Here is an 18,862-nt window from a genome sequence, read left to right on the forward strand (position 1 = left end):
ACCTTAAAGATGAACAGATGCATTATGCGTGGGCCCTAGTGCACTTACACTTTTTGCCACTATAAATCAGTCTTTGGAAAACCATAAGACTCAGTGGCTGCCATGAGCTAATGTGATTGCTCTCTGGTTTCTGCCTTGAAATGTGTTTTTAGGTTTGGCATGAAACTCACATACCAACCTGGCTTTCTTTTTCCATGATGGTCTTTCATGCAGGCAAAACTCAGCTCATAGACAAATGAAAGGTTTTGTAAAAATAACACTGTACTAATTAGATCCTGTTTGAAGCAACAAGTCTCAAAGACAAATCTCCAAACTGCGCCATCATGACTCATATCCAGGGATGGGATTCAAATTTCTTAACAACTGGTTCTATGGGCATGGCCTAATTTGTGGGTGTGGCTTGGTGGTCATGTGACTGGGTGGGCATGGCTTGTATGTAAATATTGTAAATGTTTATGTAACTATTGAATTTTTTTTTTAAGAGCAACTTTTACCCCAAATCAAGCAAAGCAGGCGGGCAGATTGAATTGCTCACAGAATCACAGATTCACTCAGAGATCTATTTTTCTGAAATCTGCTACCTGAGTCTGCACTGAAAAATAGAAACTTCAGTCCTAAGGAAAGTTCAGCTCTGCTTTTAGATTAGCTAGAAAGCAATAAATCCAACGATTTCCTGCTTTCTAGCTAACCTAAATCTCCAGGCACAACAGAACAGCTGATGGTCAGGGGGAAAAAGGAAAAATAACAACTGACCAAAAATTAGGCTAATGCAGGCAAGTTGGATGGCGCACATACGAGGTAAGGAGTGAGTAGGTGGGGAGGGGTAAGGCCAGCCACGGGCATGATTTGTCGGTTCTCTGAACTGGGCAAAATTATAACAACTGTTCTAAAGAACTAGTCCGACCAGATAGAATCCTACCCCTGCTCATATCATATTTATACGTATATATCATATCATATATTATGGACTATATCATATATATCATATAATATCATACTCAAATATCCTTGAACAGTCAATGGGGCAAGATGGATTTGCTTATCGACTCTGTGATTCACTTAACAACTGACTTGCTTAATAGTCGTGGCAAAAAGATTGTAAAATTGGGCGCAATTCAGTCTTCAACCATTTTGCTTAGCAATGGGAATTCTGGTCATAAGTTGAGGACTACCTGCATGCAAAAGGAACAATTCCCTTCTTAAATTATTAATCTCCTTAGTCCTGCGTGCAACAAAGAAGTAAACATCATACTGATTTTCTGGAGATTGTTTATGTTGGATTTGTGATACGTGGGTATCTTGGGTTGTAAACTTTCTTTGCATGCTTTCAAAGATACCTTCCCTTCCTTGCTTCCAATCAAAATGTTTGCTTACTGCTGAAGAACAAAACGAGCTGTAATCATTTTGTTTTCTAATGCAAAACAAGTATCTTTCGCTAATTCATAACATCCAACATTCGGAGGGGAGGGAGGAAGGAACCTTTTAAGCCACAAAATGAATCCACTTTATTTTAATCTTGGAACATTCAAGATACACTAACCAGAATAGAGCCAGGTACGCAATAATGGCTCAAGCAAACATTCCAAAAACAAACATTGAGGAACGGGATGCTCAGCCTAAGAATGTAGGAATCTGCACTACAACTAAACAAAAAGATCCTTTTACCAAAAAAAAAAAAATCTACTATGATGAACAGAGAAAAACATCCACCCCAATGAGCATAATGTAATTTGAGAGGTGGAGAAACCATTGACTATGGGCAGGTTTCTGGATTAGAAGATTCCCACCTCCACTCTGCCTGTTGTATACCCTCTGCTATCTTAGCGATTTCTTTCTTAATTTTGATGTATTTATTATCTTACTGTCCTAATCTGTTGTTTTATGGTAAGCCACCCAGAGTGGCAGGACTGCAAAGTGGGCAGCAAATTCATTTAATACATAAGCAAATAATAAATAAACAAATTTATTAAATCTATATGCTACTCCTCTCGCACTTTGAAGCAATTCTGGGCAGCTTATAATATAAGAAATGTCCTTTGATTAGGCATTTATTAGGGTGTAACAAGCAAAGGTATGAACTATAAGGACACGGTGATGATGATGATTTTGATATCTATCTATGGCTTCTCACCTAATAGATAAATGCCATTTTTGGTTTTTTGGTTTTACTGATAGATTATTTATTTGTTGGAGATGTTTGATTGCCATGACTTATCTAAGGAGTTTTATTTTGTTTATTTTTATTTGATTTGATTTGTCAATTGCTTACAAGATAATAAACATAAGTATAAACATGAGTAAGAATACAGGAAATAGGTATGAATAATAATGGGGACAATAGGACAGGGACGGGAGGCACGATGGGGCACTTATACATGCCCCTTACAGACCTCTTAGGAATGGGGTGAGGTCAATAGTGGTTAGTTTGAGGTTAAAGGAGTGGGGGTTAGAGGATGTAACAACAGAGTCAGGTAGTGCATTCCAGGCATTGACCACTCTGTTGTTGAAGTCGTACTTTCTGCAATCAAGTTTGGAGCGGTTAACATTGAGTTTGTATCTGTTGTGTGCTCTTGTATTGTTGCGATTGAAGCTGAAGTAGTCATTGACTGGTAGGACATTGTAGCAGATAATTTTGTGTACTACGCTTAAGTCCAACCGTAGGGGGCATAGTTCAAGGTTGTCCAAGCCCAAAATCTCAAGCCTGGTGGTGTAGGGTATTCTGTTGCGAGCAGAGGAGTGTAGTACTCTTCTCGTGAAATACTTCTGGATTCTCTCGATTGTATTAATGTTTGATATGCAGTGCGGATTCCAGACAGATGAGCTGTATTCAAGTATTGGTCTAGCAAAGGTTTTGTATAGCCTAGTTAGCAATTCAATATTTCCAGAGGAGAAGCTTTGTCAGATTAGATTTACAACTCTTAATACTTTTTTTGGCAATGCTGTTACAGTGAGCTCTGGCGCTTAGATCATTAGATATGAATACTCCGAGGTCCTTGACAGAGTGAGGGCCATCAATGAGGTCATATCCGCCCAGCTTGTATTCTATTTTTTCAATTTCTTTTTATTTTTTATTTTCTATTTTTTCTATTTTTTGTCTATTAGTCAATTGAGTCTGTTATTATTTATTTCAAATGCCTGCTGTGTTAGCAGTTCCAATGTTCTTCTCTTTTGTCCTTTTCTCCCCCCTAGGTACAAAGCTGTTGTTCTCGCGGCCAATCACTTTGGAAGGTTTTTTACTGGGCAAATCACTGCTGCAGGAAAAGTACCTCCTGCAAAGGTAGGGTTCATGACATGGTTTTCTGAAGCACACTATTACCTTTTGAAGCCATTTTAAAGAAAGTTGAAGAAAGATATTTCATCTCCTAAATAAGAGAGCTGTTATAGCTTCCCTTCCCTTCCCTTCCCTTCCTGTCTGTCTGTCTGTCTGTCTGTCTGTCTATCTATCTATCTATCTATCCATCCATCCCTCCCTCCCTCCATCCCTCCCTCCCTCCCTCCCTTCCTATAAAGTCAGATTGTATATGATGCACCGTTGTTTTCCTTTCTAGATGCTGATCATTGGTGGAGGGGTGGCTGGCTTGGCTGCAGCTGGAGCAGCAAAATCGATGGGAGCCATTGTGAGAGGATTTGATACCCGGTAGAGTAACTCCAATCCTCAGCCTGCCTCTGTTGTAAAGAAAAACAGGATACAAATCCTAAGGAAGCCCAAAGCATATTTTTCTGTCCTCATTAACTCGTTGCCTGGAATGAACCATCCAGCTTTAATAGGGTTCAATCTAATGTTGATTATGAATTTCAAATATGTGTCTACTTTAATGCATATTAGTTTTACTTATCCTTCTTTGTATGTTGTGAGCCTTCCAGACAGTTCCTCTGGGAGAAGGAACAGTGGGATATAAACTAAAAGTAGCAATAATAATGCTAGCTGAAAACCAGCAACCCGTTGCAAATTAAAGGAATTTTACAGTGCATCTGCTGGCACATTACTCAAAGGTCAGATGTGATATTTGGACTGAAAAGCAGTTATATGCTCTTGATCTCCGCTCTGAAAAGTATCCAAGCTAGTGATTGCTGTGAAATTCTCCTTGCTTTCAGCCCTCCAGCTTTGGAGCAGTTCAAATCCCTCGGTGCAGAACCTTTAGAAGTCAGCGTTGTGGAAACGGGAGAAGGTGTTGGAGGTTATGCGAAAGAAATGTCGAAGGAGTTCATAGAGGCAGAAATGGCCCTCTTTGCTAAACAGTGCAAAGAGGTGGACATTGTTATTAGTACAGCTCTTATTCCAGGTACACTACAACTTTATCCCCATTACAGATATTCCTTGATTTACAACTGCACTAAAAATGTGACTTGTGACTGTTTTCCCACAGTTAACAGTATCTCCATTGTCACGTCATTAAAATTCAGATGCCTAGCAACTGGTTCATATTTGCAATGTCCCGTGGGGCCATGCGATTCCCTTTTGTGACCTTCTGACAAGCAAAGTCAATGGGAAAGGCAGTAGTGGTGGTATTCTACCGGTTTGGCCCGGTTCTCCCGAGCCGGTAGCAGCGATGAGCAGTGGAGACCAAACCAGTTCTCTCTGTGTGCTGTTGGGTCCACCCACCTGCCTGGGCTCCCATACTCACCTTTATCCACTGAATTTGAAGCGCAGCTGCTTTGCGCGGCACAGAATAGAGCCACACGGCAGCTGCTGAAGCGACTGGGATCGTGCAGGGTTGCAGGAGGCGAGTTAGAAGGCCTCTGCGCCTGGGCAAACACCTCTGCACCTGTGCAAAGTGCGCATTTGTCATGTGCGTGCATGCAAAGTGTGTGCATGCACACAAAGCGCACCCACCAGGTCACGCCCACCGAACCGGTGATAAAAATATTTGAATCCCACCACTGGAAGGCAGATTCATTTAACAATCAGGTTACTAGCTTAAGAGCTGCAATGATTCACTTAACAACTGTGGCAAGAAAGATTGTAAAATGGGGCAAAAATCACTTCACAACTGTTTCACTTAGACTTTTTGGGCTCAGTTGTGGTCGTAAGTCGAGAACTACCTATACAGAGGCCTTAGCAGTGGATGCTTCTAATAAGAGAGCCCAACATTTAGTTTCTTATCTTGTCATGAGTGTCAAGTAAGCCAGAGAGGATTCTTGCAAATAGATAGAAAATGTAATGATTGTGTGGGTTTTATTTTCCTGGCCTTGAGAGATATGCCCTGCACAGTTTTGGAGATTCAGCAGGCAGTGATAGTCCTACTGTGGTGCAGTTCGCCGGCAGCCTGTGTAGACAGCAGCGGAATCAGACAGTGGGGAGTCTGGGAGTTTGGGGAGGACTCAGATGAGGGTCCTGCATCCAATGCAGAGATGGGGCCAGGACCATCTGGGAGTGTGGTGCTGCCTCTGGAGCCTGGCAGCAGCGAGGCAGAGGACCCAGGGGAGCCTGTTCCCAGTGCGCGTGTGCGCAGAGCTTCTAGAAGGCAAGAGCAGCTGAGACAAAAGGGGCAACTTGGGAGTAAGGCTCGGAGGTGATTACCCCTCCCATAAGGTACAAAGGACAGGAAAAGGTAGAGAAACCTTTGCAGGAAGCAAAGTCGTTCACTATGTTCGGATTAAACCTTGAAGCTCTGTGTGGACTTTGTACTACAGTTGGCTTTTTATAGTTCATTTGGCACTTTAGTTGGCCGCAATTCAAAGGAGAGAAAGGTGGGTGTTTATCTCAAGGGACTGTTTGGGAGTCATTACAGTCTGGGAACGAACATAATTCCCAGCGTTGAAATAAAACAAGAGTTGTTTTTAACTAAGCGTATGCTTAATTACGGTCTCAGGAAGTCCTGGTCAGAACATACTGCTAGTTGCTATCTCAATGGGTTGTAGAAATAGATAGGGATTGTTGAGCCTAAGATGACCCTTGCATATATAATCCAGACAATCCTGAGGTTTTGTTGGCATCTGCTCATGGTTTGTTTGTTTTTTTAAAAGAGTTCCTATCTTTCATTTCTGTTCTTGCCATTTGCGACAGGGAAAAAAGCTCCAATCCTGATCACCAAACCTATGGTGGAATCCATGAAAGACGGTTCCGTAATAGTAGATCTTGCCGCAGAAGCTGGTGGCAATGTAGAGACCACTCACCCTGGAGAACTTCACATACATAAGGTTTGCGTGGGAGAGTCTGTTTCAAATATTTTGAGTCAACTCATAAAACATTCCTGTGCCTCTTTTAGTAGTTGCCATAAACAAGGGGGAGTGGCGGGGAGGAAGGAAATATGGAAGAGCAGCGCAGCAGTTTTGAAATCAAAACTACATTCCAACATTTATCTTAAAAAGATTGTAACTAAGCTACCAGAGCTTTTACCCGGGAATATATTTAATTGGAGAAGGTGAATGATGACACCCAGCCTATGAATGTGCCTAATTGGAGAATATGATTTATGAGACACCCAGGAGGGGGAAAACAGGTTCACAGGGGACTGTAAATTATGTATGCCAGAGTTGGCTTCATTCAGGTCATGCCAGTATGTTGCCTCTAATAAATCCTTTGGATTTTTTTTGAAGTTTGGCTCCAGATGCATGATTTAATTAAGGCGATCACTGGAATCCTGACGTTTTGTCCTCTTGACAGAGATATTCTTTTGCTCTTCTCCAAAGCAGAAGAACATCACACATAAGCCTTCTTAACTATATTAAGCATTTTAAAATCCGGGTTTTCAAAAGGATCTGACATGGGCTGGACCATTGCATTATCCCAACCCAGGAAGGACACTCCTTCAAATGAAATTATGCAGCTCCCAGGCAAAAAAAGCTTGTTATACCTTTATGTGTCAGCATTCCAGCAAAACTCCGTTCCACCCCATAACTCCGAGACAGACATCTCTCAAAGGTTCCTTTTATTTGGATAGTAACTGGTACAACTGTGGAATCCCAAATCTGAAAGTAATAATTAAAAGCTACAAATCCATCCCCTGCACCCATCAATCACATCACATGGCCCAATCACCATCCGTCCCAAGTTAAGACTTCCTCTCACTTAGGTGCAACACAACCTGACCTTGAATCAGAAAAAGAATGTTATTATGTCTAACTAGATATACTCCAATTAATTCCCCCCTAACACTTTCCCAGGCTCAATTATGGCAGCGTGGGAGCATCGGATCTCAATATGGCTTCCAAAGCTGACATTATGATTTAAGATATTCCTAAAATCAGACATTTTGGCTTACTTAACAAGCTGTAGTTAAAAGAACTATGGCTGTCCTGGAAACCTTCCACCTTTACAGAAGTTTTGTATATAAGAGAATTAATGCGATTTAATTATGAAACCCTTCTGCACTATTGTGAATTAGTTATGGTTTAGTGCAGTGCTCGAATCAGATCTGTATTTGAAGCTTTTCTCCTTAATCTCAAAATAAGTTGCTTTAACAGTAACATGTACAGTTAGCTGAGTTTACAGTGCCTTTGAAGGACATCATTTGTGATTGTAAAGTTCACCCAGAGTTTAGGGTTACAACTGAAGGCAGGACAAGAAGCAATGGATGGAAGCTAATCAAGGAGAGAAGCAACCTAGAACTAAGGAGAAATTTCTTGACAGTTAGAACAATTAATCAGGGGGATGACTTGCCTCCAGAAAGCTCCAACACTGGAGGTTTTTAAGAAAAGTTGGACAACCATTTGTCTGAAATGGTAGAGTTTCCTGCTTGAGCAGGGGCATGGACTAGATGACCTCCAAGGTCCCTTCCAACCCTGTTATTCTGTTCTTTCTCAGGTTTAATTTGTTGAAACAATTGCAAAGGGACATTCTGTCTTTCTCCCCGCCCCCTGCAAATAGTTTTGTGGACAAAATAGCCCACGCCAGGTTATCTGACCCCCTCTCTTTACTTTTCAGAGTTTAATTGGAGTGCAATTAATCTGGGAAGCACAGTGTGTAACCATGATAGCATCAGATGTCCAAGAGGTGTTTTCAGGCTTTTAAAGTGTGTTTTGATTTCTTAACTCTTGAAATAAGCACCATATGGCAATGGAACTGCTTCCCCCAAAGGCCTCCCGGCTTGCTCTGCCATTGGCTTGAAGTCAAAAAGGAAAGTTTCTCTCCTTCAAGAATAAGAGCAAGCTGTTCATCTAAAAAGTAAAAAGTAATTTTGCCTTAACTGGCAAGATAAAGTGTCATCAGACATTTGATTTACCATCAGCTGTAAAGCATTTATCAAGTCAAAACACCTCAAAGTCATATCAAGGCAATACATGAAAAAAGATGTTTTCAAGGGTCTTAATTTATTGCTTTTCCAACACTCAGGGCGTGGTGCACATTGGTTATACGGACTTGCCAAGCCGAATGGCTACCCAGGCCAGTAGCCTTTATTCAAACAACATCTTGAAGCTATTAAAAGCTATTTCCCCTAGCAAAGAATACTTTTACTTTGAGCCAAAAGATGATTTTGATTATGGGACGATTGATCATGTCATAAGAGGGACTGTGGTCATGAAGGTGAGTTATTATTGTTATTTTTTTCCCCTCTCCTAAAATTCCTTAACAAACAGTTTAATGGAGGCATGCAAAACATTGTAATGGAAGACAGAATCGGGATCTTTTAGGAGAAATTGCAGTTGATTTTTGGCTTTCGTCTGGAAATTAGCTTTGCAGGTGACATCGAAACATGGAGTTTGGTTTCATCCACTAGAACATCAGACCTTCTTCTAATCTTCTGTTTTCACCTTCTTTCATTTTGCTTTAAATGCCACATATATATGTAGACCTAGCTTGTATACGCACCCAGTCTACATTTTAGTCCAGTCACAAACCTTTGTAAATTAGTAATTTACACATTGTCTGCACACTGTTTTTCCCTCCAATTCCAAATCAACAGAAGGGACAAGAAGGATCAGTTGAAATCAAGCAACAGGTAGAAGATTAATTGTGAAGACCTGAAACAACTTCAGCTGATGGCAAAGACCAGAAGTTCTTTGAGTCAGCAAAGGGATGCTTTGGGCTAAATTTTTAGCTTTTGACCCATCTAGACTCAATCTGTCCAGATAGTTCTTCTAACACCCTCGCAATAAGACTTGTGACTTTCCATTAAGGACTCATCCTAATGTCTCTGCTACAGGAAGGGAAAACAATCTTTCCAGCACCTTTACCTAAAACTTTACCACCCGCTGCCCCAGTTAAGCAGAAGTCTGTTCAAGAACTAGAAGCAGAAAAAGAAGCAGCCATTACACCCTTTAGAAAAACCATGACCTCAGCTGGAGTATATACAACAGGTATTTCAAAATGTTACATTTATTCATTCTCTCTCTCTCTCTCTCTCTCTCTTTCTTTGAAGTTTAAATTCCTCTTTCAAAGTTCATTGTGATATATATTAAGAGATTTGCTAATACAGGTAGTCCTCAACTTACAACTGTTCATTTGGTGACCATTCAAAATTACGACGACACTGTAAAATGTGACTTAAGACTGTTTTTCACAGTTAAGACCTTTTGGGATGCCCCAGGGTGAGATACAAAATAAACACAGTCACAAAAACAGGTGAAGCCTCTTTTATTCCTTCACTTTGCTTTAAAGTTCCAAATATTTTTGACTGAAGACAAAAAAACTCCCCCACAAACAGTTACGAAAAGGAGGAAATGCCATTTAAACTAAAAATGCCTATAAATTATAAAGAGTAAACACAACACAAGCCACACTGAAGCAATTAAGGGAACCAGGCAAGATAAGGGCTTGAAGATGTTCACAAATATCAGAACACACACTGGGAAGGACGCCAAACTCAGAGAGAGGAACGCCAGACTAGAGATATTTCCACACTTTGTTTCCAGCACTGGCCCATACGCATGTCCGTCCTTTTAACCAGTTCTCACAGCTGCAGCCCATGAAGAGGATCAAGGCCCTTTCCTTCCCATTAGACATTCATGTCTCTCCCTTATCCTCCCCTCCTGGGCCTGGGTCTTCCTCTGACTACCCAGCTGGCCTCTGTGCTTCCCCAGCCTCCTCCACAACCTCTAGAGCTGCACCTCCACTCCACTGTCAGCTGTTCCTCCTCTCCCTCGGAGTCTGACTTAACAAGGGCATGACACCTTTGCCCACGATCATGGATAAAAATTCAGGTGCTTGGCAATTGGTTCATATGACTGTGGCTGTGTCTCAAGATCATGTGATCCCCTTTTGTGACCCTCTGACAAGCAAAGTCAACGAGGAAGCCAGATTCAGTTAACAACCGGGTTACTAACTTTTCAACTGCAGTGATTCACTTATGGCAAAAAAGGTTGTAAAATGGGGTAAGAATAGATTAACAAATGTTTAACAAATGTCTCAATTAACAACAGAAATGTTAGGGTCAATTGTGGCCGTAAGTTGAAGACTACCTGTACAATCTGTGGGAGATGACCAGGCTGAGCCTGAGGGAGGTGGGGTCAAATGTGTCATCAGTCTTGAGTCTCTTTGTGCCCATAAGAGATGTAAGTCCAGCCCACCTTGAGTTCCATTGACTCTTATCTACCGCCATTTTGCTTTGACCATTAGTAGTTCACATTCTTGTAGAAAAGCATTAGCATACAATAAACTTATATTTATTTGAACTGCCTGGACTCCCGATTTCCTGCGCTTGACAGAGTCATAGTTAAAGAATGAGAAATCATCTCAAAGGTCTATTAAAAACATCTCCTACATTGTTGCTACTATGCTTTAGCCAAGGAGCCCATCCCAGATAGAACTGATAGAATGAGTTGAATTTGATTAAAACATGATTGGGTGTGGCATGCTGTTTTACATCTGGAATTTGCAGCCACTTTGGCTCAGTTTGCTAATCTTAAACAGTAAGAGAAGCTATCAGGTGGAACAAGTGAATAGGTAGAATCTAATGACAAATTCTCAGTTATCTCCTTGTAGGATTTGATTCTTCCTAAACGCAAATTAAAATTTTTATCATCTTGTTCTTCTCGGTGTTTTATACCAGAGCTTAGGAAAACTCTGCAGGAAGAATCTTTTCATATGCAATTAACTTATGGATATCCCCCTAAAATGCCACGATGGCTTTTAATTCTATCGTTCATTTCGGTTGGCCGGGTTCCTTGGATTAAATTTAAAATAAGGTTATGTAAACTCAGGGAGTTCAGTTGCATGCAACTCTATAAATATTTTATGAATGTTTGCTAGAAACTCCTTTGAAGTAAGATTGTGTGGGACTGCAGTTTTAATAGCATTTCAGGATGATGATTAAGAATGGAATTTCTGCATTTAGAGAAAATGCAACTGATTCTTGGTTGGGTTAGAGATAACCTTTGAACCTCCTTCTATCATGTCTTGCCTTAAGGTCATGCTACATGGAAATCTGCCTGGCAATTTCTCAAAATGTTCTCAACTGATGAAAGAGACGCCTGTTTTTCTACTTTTTGACACCCATGTTTAGATATTATTTTAATTTTCCCTTAAGGATAGTCTTGATTTGATTGTTAGATGGAAGTGATACAGGAAACTCATGCCAATGCTGTTGATTTCTCTGACAGACCTTTCTGGTCTCTGTAGCTAACCCACGCTTCTTAATCAGACAAAGCCCTTTGGAGGCTATTATAATACCTTTGGGATTAATAAAAGTGGGAAAAAGAGAAATCGCTGCTCATTTGAAGAGAGTATAACAAAAGACAGGACATTCATTCACCTCTGTGGCCTCCTAGTTAATAAGCTCAAGAACATCATAGCGCACCTTGAAATTTCACTGAAATGCTCCCTTTTGGAGAGAAAAAAATTCAAAATTGAACAAAAAATTATGGGAAAAATGTAGCGGTTTGCTTTTTGGGGGGCGGAGAGGAGGAAAGTAAAGCACTGGCTTGTGACCTTCTCAGAGATGTCCTGAATAAACATTCTGTGTGATATGTATTTATCTTTGCTGCCATATTTTTTTCTGCAGAATGCAGGGCAGTTCAGGCCAATATTTAATTCCTTCCTGTTCAGTAATTTCCTTTTATCTGAGTCAGGTTGCCTTTCTTTAAAAAAAAAAAAAAAAATCAGGTTCGAGGAATGAGGGAGCGGACAGCAAAAGGCTTCAGTGGAAGCTGTAAAAGGTATTATTCCAACCATATGTTTGAGCACAGTTCTGGTACATTCTTTTCTGAGAACGGGAAAGAAAATCCTGTTTTAAGAACGGAGTGGTCGTGCCTTTAAAAATGTTGAAAATTCCTGGCAATTAGGCTATGGAAAAGAAAAAAACTTTAGGATACTTGCAAACGGCTAATTATAACATCAAAATGAATTAAAGTTAAATTGTATAGATAAATATTATCTATCTATACAATTTAAGTTGATTAGTTAGACTATAATTAGATAGATTATAATATCTATCTATCTATCTATCTATCTATCTATCTATCTATCTATCTATCTATCATCTATCTATCTATCTATCTATCTAATGGTATCTATCGGAATCTATCTATCTAACGGTATCTATCTGTCTAGTGATTATCTGTCTCTCTCTTATCTCTCTCCCTCTCTCTCTGTTTCTCTTTATCATAATAAGTTGGTTTTGCAGAACAAAGATATGGACATTTAATTATCTATATTTTATCCTGTACATATTCATTCATTCATTCATTCATTCATTCATTCATTCATTCATTCATTTATTTTTATTTAGTCATTAAATGTTTATGCTGCCCCTCTCCTCTACAAGGTGATTCACTACCTCACCTGCGATTTTAAAATGTTAAAAGTGTTTTTCTTGGTATTGAATTGATTTACATGTAGAATTTCCTCAGCATTCATGGGTTATGAGTCCAAGTGGTCAGTTGTATATGTGAATAGTCCAACCTAGATTGAATAGTCCAGGATAAAGGAGTAGGGAAAGGAAAGATAACACTGGGTTTAATTTAAATGAATGGGACACTGCTAATTTGCACAATTCCCATGTGGTTATTGTGTGTCTATCAATTCAATTTTGAGAAGCACAAGGGTTCACACCTCCAAATTTGCAAATCACTTACAATTAAAAGGAAAAAAAATCTGGTTGGTTCACCAGATTAGGGTTGTACTGTGTCAAAGAGTAATATAGGGCAGTCAACCTCATGCTGGCTCAGGAATTCTGGGAGTTGAAGTCCACAGGTGATAAAGTCATAGCTGCCCACATCTTCTCCAGATGTTGGACTACCAATAATAGCTGGAAAGCCCAAGTGCTATAGAGAAATTCATCTGGAAGTTGCCTCTTTGGAGAAGGCTAATATATAGGACCCAAAGAAGGTAACTACAGCTTGTTCTCATTGGATGTTGTTGAAATTCCTGTGTGGTCTGCCTCCTTTAACATTTTTCAGATGCTACAATAGGAGCCTTTTCCTCCAAAGCAAGTAACAAAATCAATGGGAACGTTGGAGCCGTTTTTCATTTTGTAATTCTTGGGACATTGTTCCTTGAAGGTTTGTTCAACCAACATTTTTGACATGTCTAAAACGTTATTTCTTGGCATTTCCACATCCGGAGGCCAAAGCATTCTGGCACAGACAACTTGGCAAAGTGAATTTTAACCAGACAAGTCAACATTTGGCAGGGAGGGGGGAGGAAGGAATGCGAATTGCATCCATTAAGTCTTCATATCCTTTCTTCCAATGTCTTGTTTTATTGTGAAGGTTAACACCCCAGAAACCAAAAGAGTGTCGAATCCCTTTTTGGAGGGGGGGAAAATGCTTTCTTAAGTATCCTAAAATGCTTGTTGTTTTCTTTAGGTCTGACATCAGTTTTAGGGTTGGGCCTTGTCTCCCCTAATTCTGCCTTTACCCAAATGGTGACAACTTTTGGTCTCGCTGGAATTGTGGGCTACCACACCGTTTGGGGTGTTACACCTGCTCTCCATTCACCTCTGATGTCAGTGACCAATGCAATTTCTGGTACGTCCAACCTTTGCTTTGCCGTTTTTTTTGTTTTAATACTTGGTGCAACCATGATTCTAGAGGAGCACTGTGAATAAAATGAAAACAAAGTTCCTTTCCCCTAAAAAATCTATCAGACAAGAAGGGCCACTTATCCATATCTTTCTTCTTGAATTTGGCAATTTTCTAGCTGCAGTGAATTCTCCGCTGTTTAATGTGTCTTATCTGTAGCCACTTGAAGATAGCTCTTATGTTCTAACATCAATGGATTTCTTTACATTAAAGTAAAAGGTAAAGGTTCCCCTGCACATATGTGCTAGTCATTTCTGGCTCTAGGGGTGGGGTGCTGATCTCTGTTACAAAGCCGAAGTGCCAGCGCTGTCCGAAGACATCTCTTTGGTCATGTGACTGGCATGACTAAACACCGAAGGTGCATGGAACACTGTCACCTTCCCACCAAAGTGGTCCCTATTTTTCTACTTGCATTTTTTACATGCTTTCAAACTGCTAGGTTGGCAAAAGCTGGGACAAGTAACAGGAACTCACTCCGTTATGCGGCGCTAGGGATTCAAACCACCAAACTGCCAACCTTTCGATCAACATTACCAAGTCTTTAAAGAACATTTCAGGGAATCTGAGTTTGCTTCATCCTTGTGAGAGTTGATGATAGTTAAAAGATTTTGATGATTGTTTTTCTGTCCATGTTGTCTCATACAATCCCACCATGATTTTAGTGTTTGAAAAAAAAAAAACCAGCTAAAATTTACCATAACCAGTATCAATTGGGCTATGTCACTATTTTCATAAAACCTAGAGTTCCAATACTTAGTAATTACATTTTGTAATAATTGATAAGGGAAGTTGCTTGATTTTGCCTTAGATGTTATGGTTTGCAAACATGCCTTAGATTTTTAGATATTGTGTTAACAATTATGATTTATTCAATAAATCCTGATTAACCAAAGATGTGGCTTAGAATAAAAGTGTGAAACCAGATTTTGAAATAACAGATGCTTCAAAAATAAACCTGAAATAACTGTAATGTGGAATATTAAAATAGGTCCAAAGATCCAAGGATCAGAGGGCAAGAAAAGAAGTAACGAGACATTTCCTGACCGTGAGAACGATTGATCAGTAGAAGTTGTGGTTGCTCCATCACTGGAGGCTTTTAAAAAATATTAGACAGCTATTTCTACAGAATGGCATAGGGTCTGATCGGGGGTTGGACTAGAAGACCTTCAGCGTCCCTTCCAATTCTGTTATTCTGTCACCTATATTTGAGATTTGCTGAGGCCAATTTCAAGCATTAGATAATGAAGAAGCACTGTGACTTTAGCAGTTTGTGCAGCTTGGTTAGCAACATTCTATGGAATCCAACATTTTCCAAGGCTGCCTCTAGTCGACTAGCTTGGAATATGAGTTAAGAGCTGTTGACAATATGAGTAATCAAGCATGTTCAACCATAACAGGAAACATCTGCTATATGATAGAAGGTTTTTGAGCAAGGGATTGCAAACTCATCATCTCTTCACACTATCACAACAGGTTCTTTAATTTTCTCTCTCTTAGGACTCACTGCTGTGGGCGGCTTGGTGTTGATGGGGGGATCTTACTTGCCTTCCAGTGTGCCTCAGACATTAGCTTTACTGGCTGCCTTTGTTTCCTCAGTCAATATTGCAGGTAATAATTCACAAAGTGCATGTTCACCATAGTGGCATAGTGGTTAGAATGCAATATTGCAGGCTAACTCACTGCCCACAGCCAGGAGTTCAATCCTGACTGGCTCAAGGTTGACTCAACCATCCATCTTTCCGAAGTCGGTAAAATGAAGATCCAGATTGTTGGGGCAATATGCTGTCTCTATAAATCACTTAGAGAGGGCTGTGTGAAGCCACTATGAACCAGTATATAAGTCTAAGTGCTATTGCTGTTTAGAATAAATATTTAAATAATAAATATTAAATAATTAAATATTAAATAATAAATATTTTTGCTTTGGCCATGGCTACCCAGTTCCAAAGCCAAGGGAGTTATCTTCCTTAGTGTCCATGGACACCCTATTAGGAACTCCACACGATTGATTTCTAGCCCAAATTTGCCAGTTTGGTCTAGTGGTTAAAACACTAGGCTAGAAAGTGGGAGACTGTAAATTCTAGTCCTGCCTTAGCCATAAAATCTGACTGGGTGATGTTGAGCCAATCACCAGCAGATGAAAGCCAATGATTTTGGGCCAATCACTCTCTCTTTGTCCAACTCACCTCTTAGGGTTGTGGGGAAAATAGGAAGAGGAAGGTGTGTTGAATATGTTTGTCACCTGGAGTTAATTTGTAAAAATAATAAAGACAATTAATTAATTGTCCGGTATAAATTAATTCTTTGTTTCATCCTTCTGCTTCATCTTAACCAATTGCATTCCCCCTCCAAATAGGTGGCTTTCTAATTACCCAGAGGATGCTGGATATGTTTAAGCGTCCAACAGATCCACCTGAATACAATTACCTCTATCTTCTCCCTGGAACGGTCTTTGTTGGTGGATATGGTGCATCTCTTCTCAGTGGATACAGTATTGAGCAGGTCAGAAATCCAGGCCAGTTTTTAGACTCTCTTTGTTCAGAACCAAGTTAACAGATCAATACTGAAGAACAGAATAGAGTAGAATTCTTTATTGGCCACGTGTGATTGGACACACAAGGAATTTGTCTTGGTGCAAATGCTCTCAGTGTACATAAAAGAAAAGATACATTCATCAAGAGTCAAGAATCATAAGGTACAACACTTAATAATAGTCAAAGGGTACAATAAACAATCAAATTATACTAGGAAACAGTCAATAAAAATCGTAAGGATATAAAGTTACAGTCATACAGTCACAAGTGGAAGGGGATGGGTGATAAGGAGTGATGAGAAGATTAACAGTAATAGTAATGCAGACTTTGTAATAGTTGAACAGTGTTGAGGGAATTATTTGTTTAGCAGACTGATGGCGTTTGGGGAAAAACTGTCCTTGTGTCTAGTTGTTCTGGTGTGCAGTGCTCTAAAGCATCGTTTTAAGGGAAGGAGTTGAAACAGTTTATGTCCGGGATGTGAGGGGTCTGGAAATATTTTCACAGCCCTCTTTTTGACTCGTGCAGTATACAGGTCCTCCATGGAAGGCAGCTTCTCTGGAGAGAAAAGGTTTCTTGAGATTCGTTAGTACCAGTGATGCATATTTTTCAAGCAATGTAATGAAGAAAAGAAAACAGCTCGTTGGGTTCATGTGGTCCCTGAATTGTGTAAACAAATGCTTATAACAAACATAATAGGTGGGTCTCTGTTCTCAGCTTCTGCTTTCAGCACACAAGAAGAAAGCTAAACAGTCCCCCTGCCCTGCCCCGCACTCTTAATTTCTTGCTAGATGCAAAAAGGAAATCGACAACTTGGGCTGCTTGTGTGACAAAATTTATGGTAGGGGAGGCTAGCGAATAACAGAATAACAACAGAGCTGGAAAGGACCTTGGAGGTCTTCTAGTCCAACCCCCTGCCCAAGCAAGAGACCCTATAGCATTTCAGACAAATGGTTGTCCAATCTCTTCTTAAAAACTTCCAGTGTTGGAGCATTCACAACTTCTGGAGGCAAATTGTTCCACTGGTTAATTGTTCTGACTGTCAGGAAATATCTCCTTAGTTCTAGGTTGCTTCTCTCCTCTTTAGGGTCTCACAGAATTCTGCTCAATGGGAAGTCACTGGGAGACCAATAGCTCGCATTTCATTCCCCTGTGGGAGAATTGAGCATATCTATGAATAAGTAGACTTGTTTTATTATTGGTGAAAGAAAGCTCAGGGATGTATTGGTTGGAAACATGCAGAAGAGGCCTTCACCCTGCAGTGGATAGACAATGGCTAAAATGAGGATGAGGAGGTGGAGGAGGAGAGTTGTTTTATCTTTACACATTCAAGAGTTTTTAGTTCTGTATCTGAGGGTGAGGAACATTCAAGAATATGATGTTCCCAAACGCCATCACTCTGCTAAACAATAATTCCCTCAGTACTGTCCAATTATTTACAAAGTCTTCATTACTATTACTATTAAACTTCTCATCACTCCTTATCACCCATCCCCTCCCACTTATGACTGTATGACTGTAACTTTGTTGCCTATATCCTTATGATTTTTATTGACTGTTCCCTAGTATGATTCGATTGCTTATTGTACCCTTTGACTATTATTAAGTGTTGTACCTCAGGGGTCCCCAACCACCGGGCCGGGGACCGGTACCGGTCCGTGGAACATTTCCTACCGGGCCGCCGGTTTGCTGGGCGCCGCCATCTTGTTTGACGAGAAAGTGCTTCCGGGTGAGCTTTTCCGGTTGGAAAGTGGCGTTTGGGTCCTGAAGGAATCCTCGCGCTTTAGTTTCATCGAAGGGGGGGGGCTTTGAATGAAACTAAGGCACGAGGATTCCTTCAGCACCCAAGGCAAGGCGAGCTGAGCGACCGTCCCGAAGCCGTCCCGAAGCGAAGCCCATCGACAAAGGTACAAAGGAGGAGTTGAAGGTGGCGGAGAGAAGCGGGGGACGGCTGGCTGGCCAGTCGCTCGGCTCGCCTTGCCTTGTCATGCGTGCTGATGCCGGTACCAGGCCGCGGATCATTTTCTGATGCCGGTACCGGGTCGTGGCACAAAAAAGGTTGGGGACCACTGTTGTACCTGATGATTCTTGACTCTTGATGAATGTATCTTTTCTTTTATGTACACTGAGAGCATTTGCACCAAGACAAATTCCTTCTATGTCCAGTCACACTTGGCCAATAAGGAATTCTATTCTATTCTATTCTATTCTATTCTATTCTATTCTATTCTATTCTATTCTATTCTATTCTATTCCATTCCATTCCATTCAAATTGTTGAAGAACATCTGTAATCAACAAGGGTGTGTGTGATTGCCTGCAGTTCTTTTCATGTCTGTTCAGCACCCACTGGGAAGACCAGATGAAGATGATGATGATGATGATGATTATCATCATCCATTCAGTTGTGTCCAACTCTTGGCGATGCTA

At 40.4% G+C, this 18,862-nt stretch overlaps 1 protein-coding gene across 1 annotated transcript in view; it reads left to right on the forward strand.

Annotated features, from left to right (window-relative positions):
• The window catches only part of LOC113442343 (NAD(P) transhydrogenase, mitochondrial-like), a 59,274-nt gene that overhangs the window by 14,403 nt on the left and 26,009 nt on the right, over positions 1–18,862 (forward strand). The window contains exons 5-13 of the mRNA XM_026709873.2: positions 3,190–3,277; positions 3,549–3,637; positions 4,096–4,283; positions 6,008–6,141; positions 8,276–8,467; positions 9,087–9,240; positions 13,687–13,848; positions 15,400–15,510; positions 16,259–16,404. Of these exons, the coding sequence (XP_026565658.1) occupies positions 3,190–3,277; positions 3,549–3,637; positions 4,096–4,283; positions 6,008–6,141; positions 8,276–8,467; positions 9,087–9,240; positions 13,687–13,848; positions 15,400–15,510; positions 16,259–16,404 (1,264 nt within the window). The remainder of the gene's footprint in view (positions 1–3,189; positions 3,278–3,548; positions 3,638–4,095; positions 4,284–6,007; positions 6,142–8,275; positions 8,468–9,086; positions 9,241–13,686; positions 13,849–15,399; positions 15,511–16,258; positions 16,405–18,862) is intronic.

The sequence above is a fragment of the Pseudonaja textilis genome, chromosome 13 (assembly GCF_049901715.1).
Source record: "Pseudonaja textilis isolate UNSWEBS1 chromosome 13, rPseTex1.2, whole genome shotgun sequence".
Taxonomy (NCBI): domain Eukaryota; kingdom Metazoa; phylum Chordata; class Lepidosauria; order Squamata; family Elapidae; genus Pseudonaja; species Pseudonaja textilis.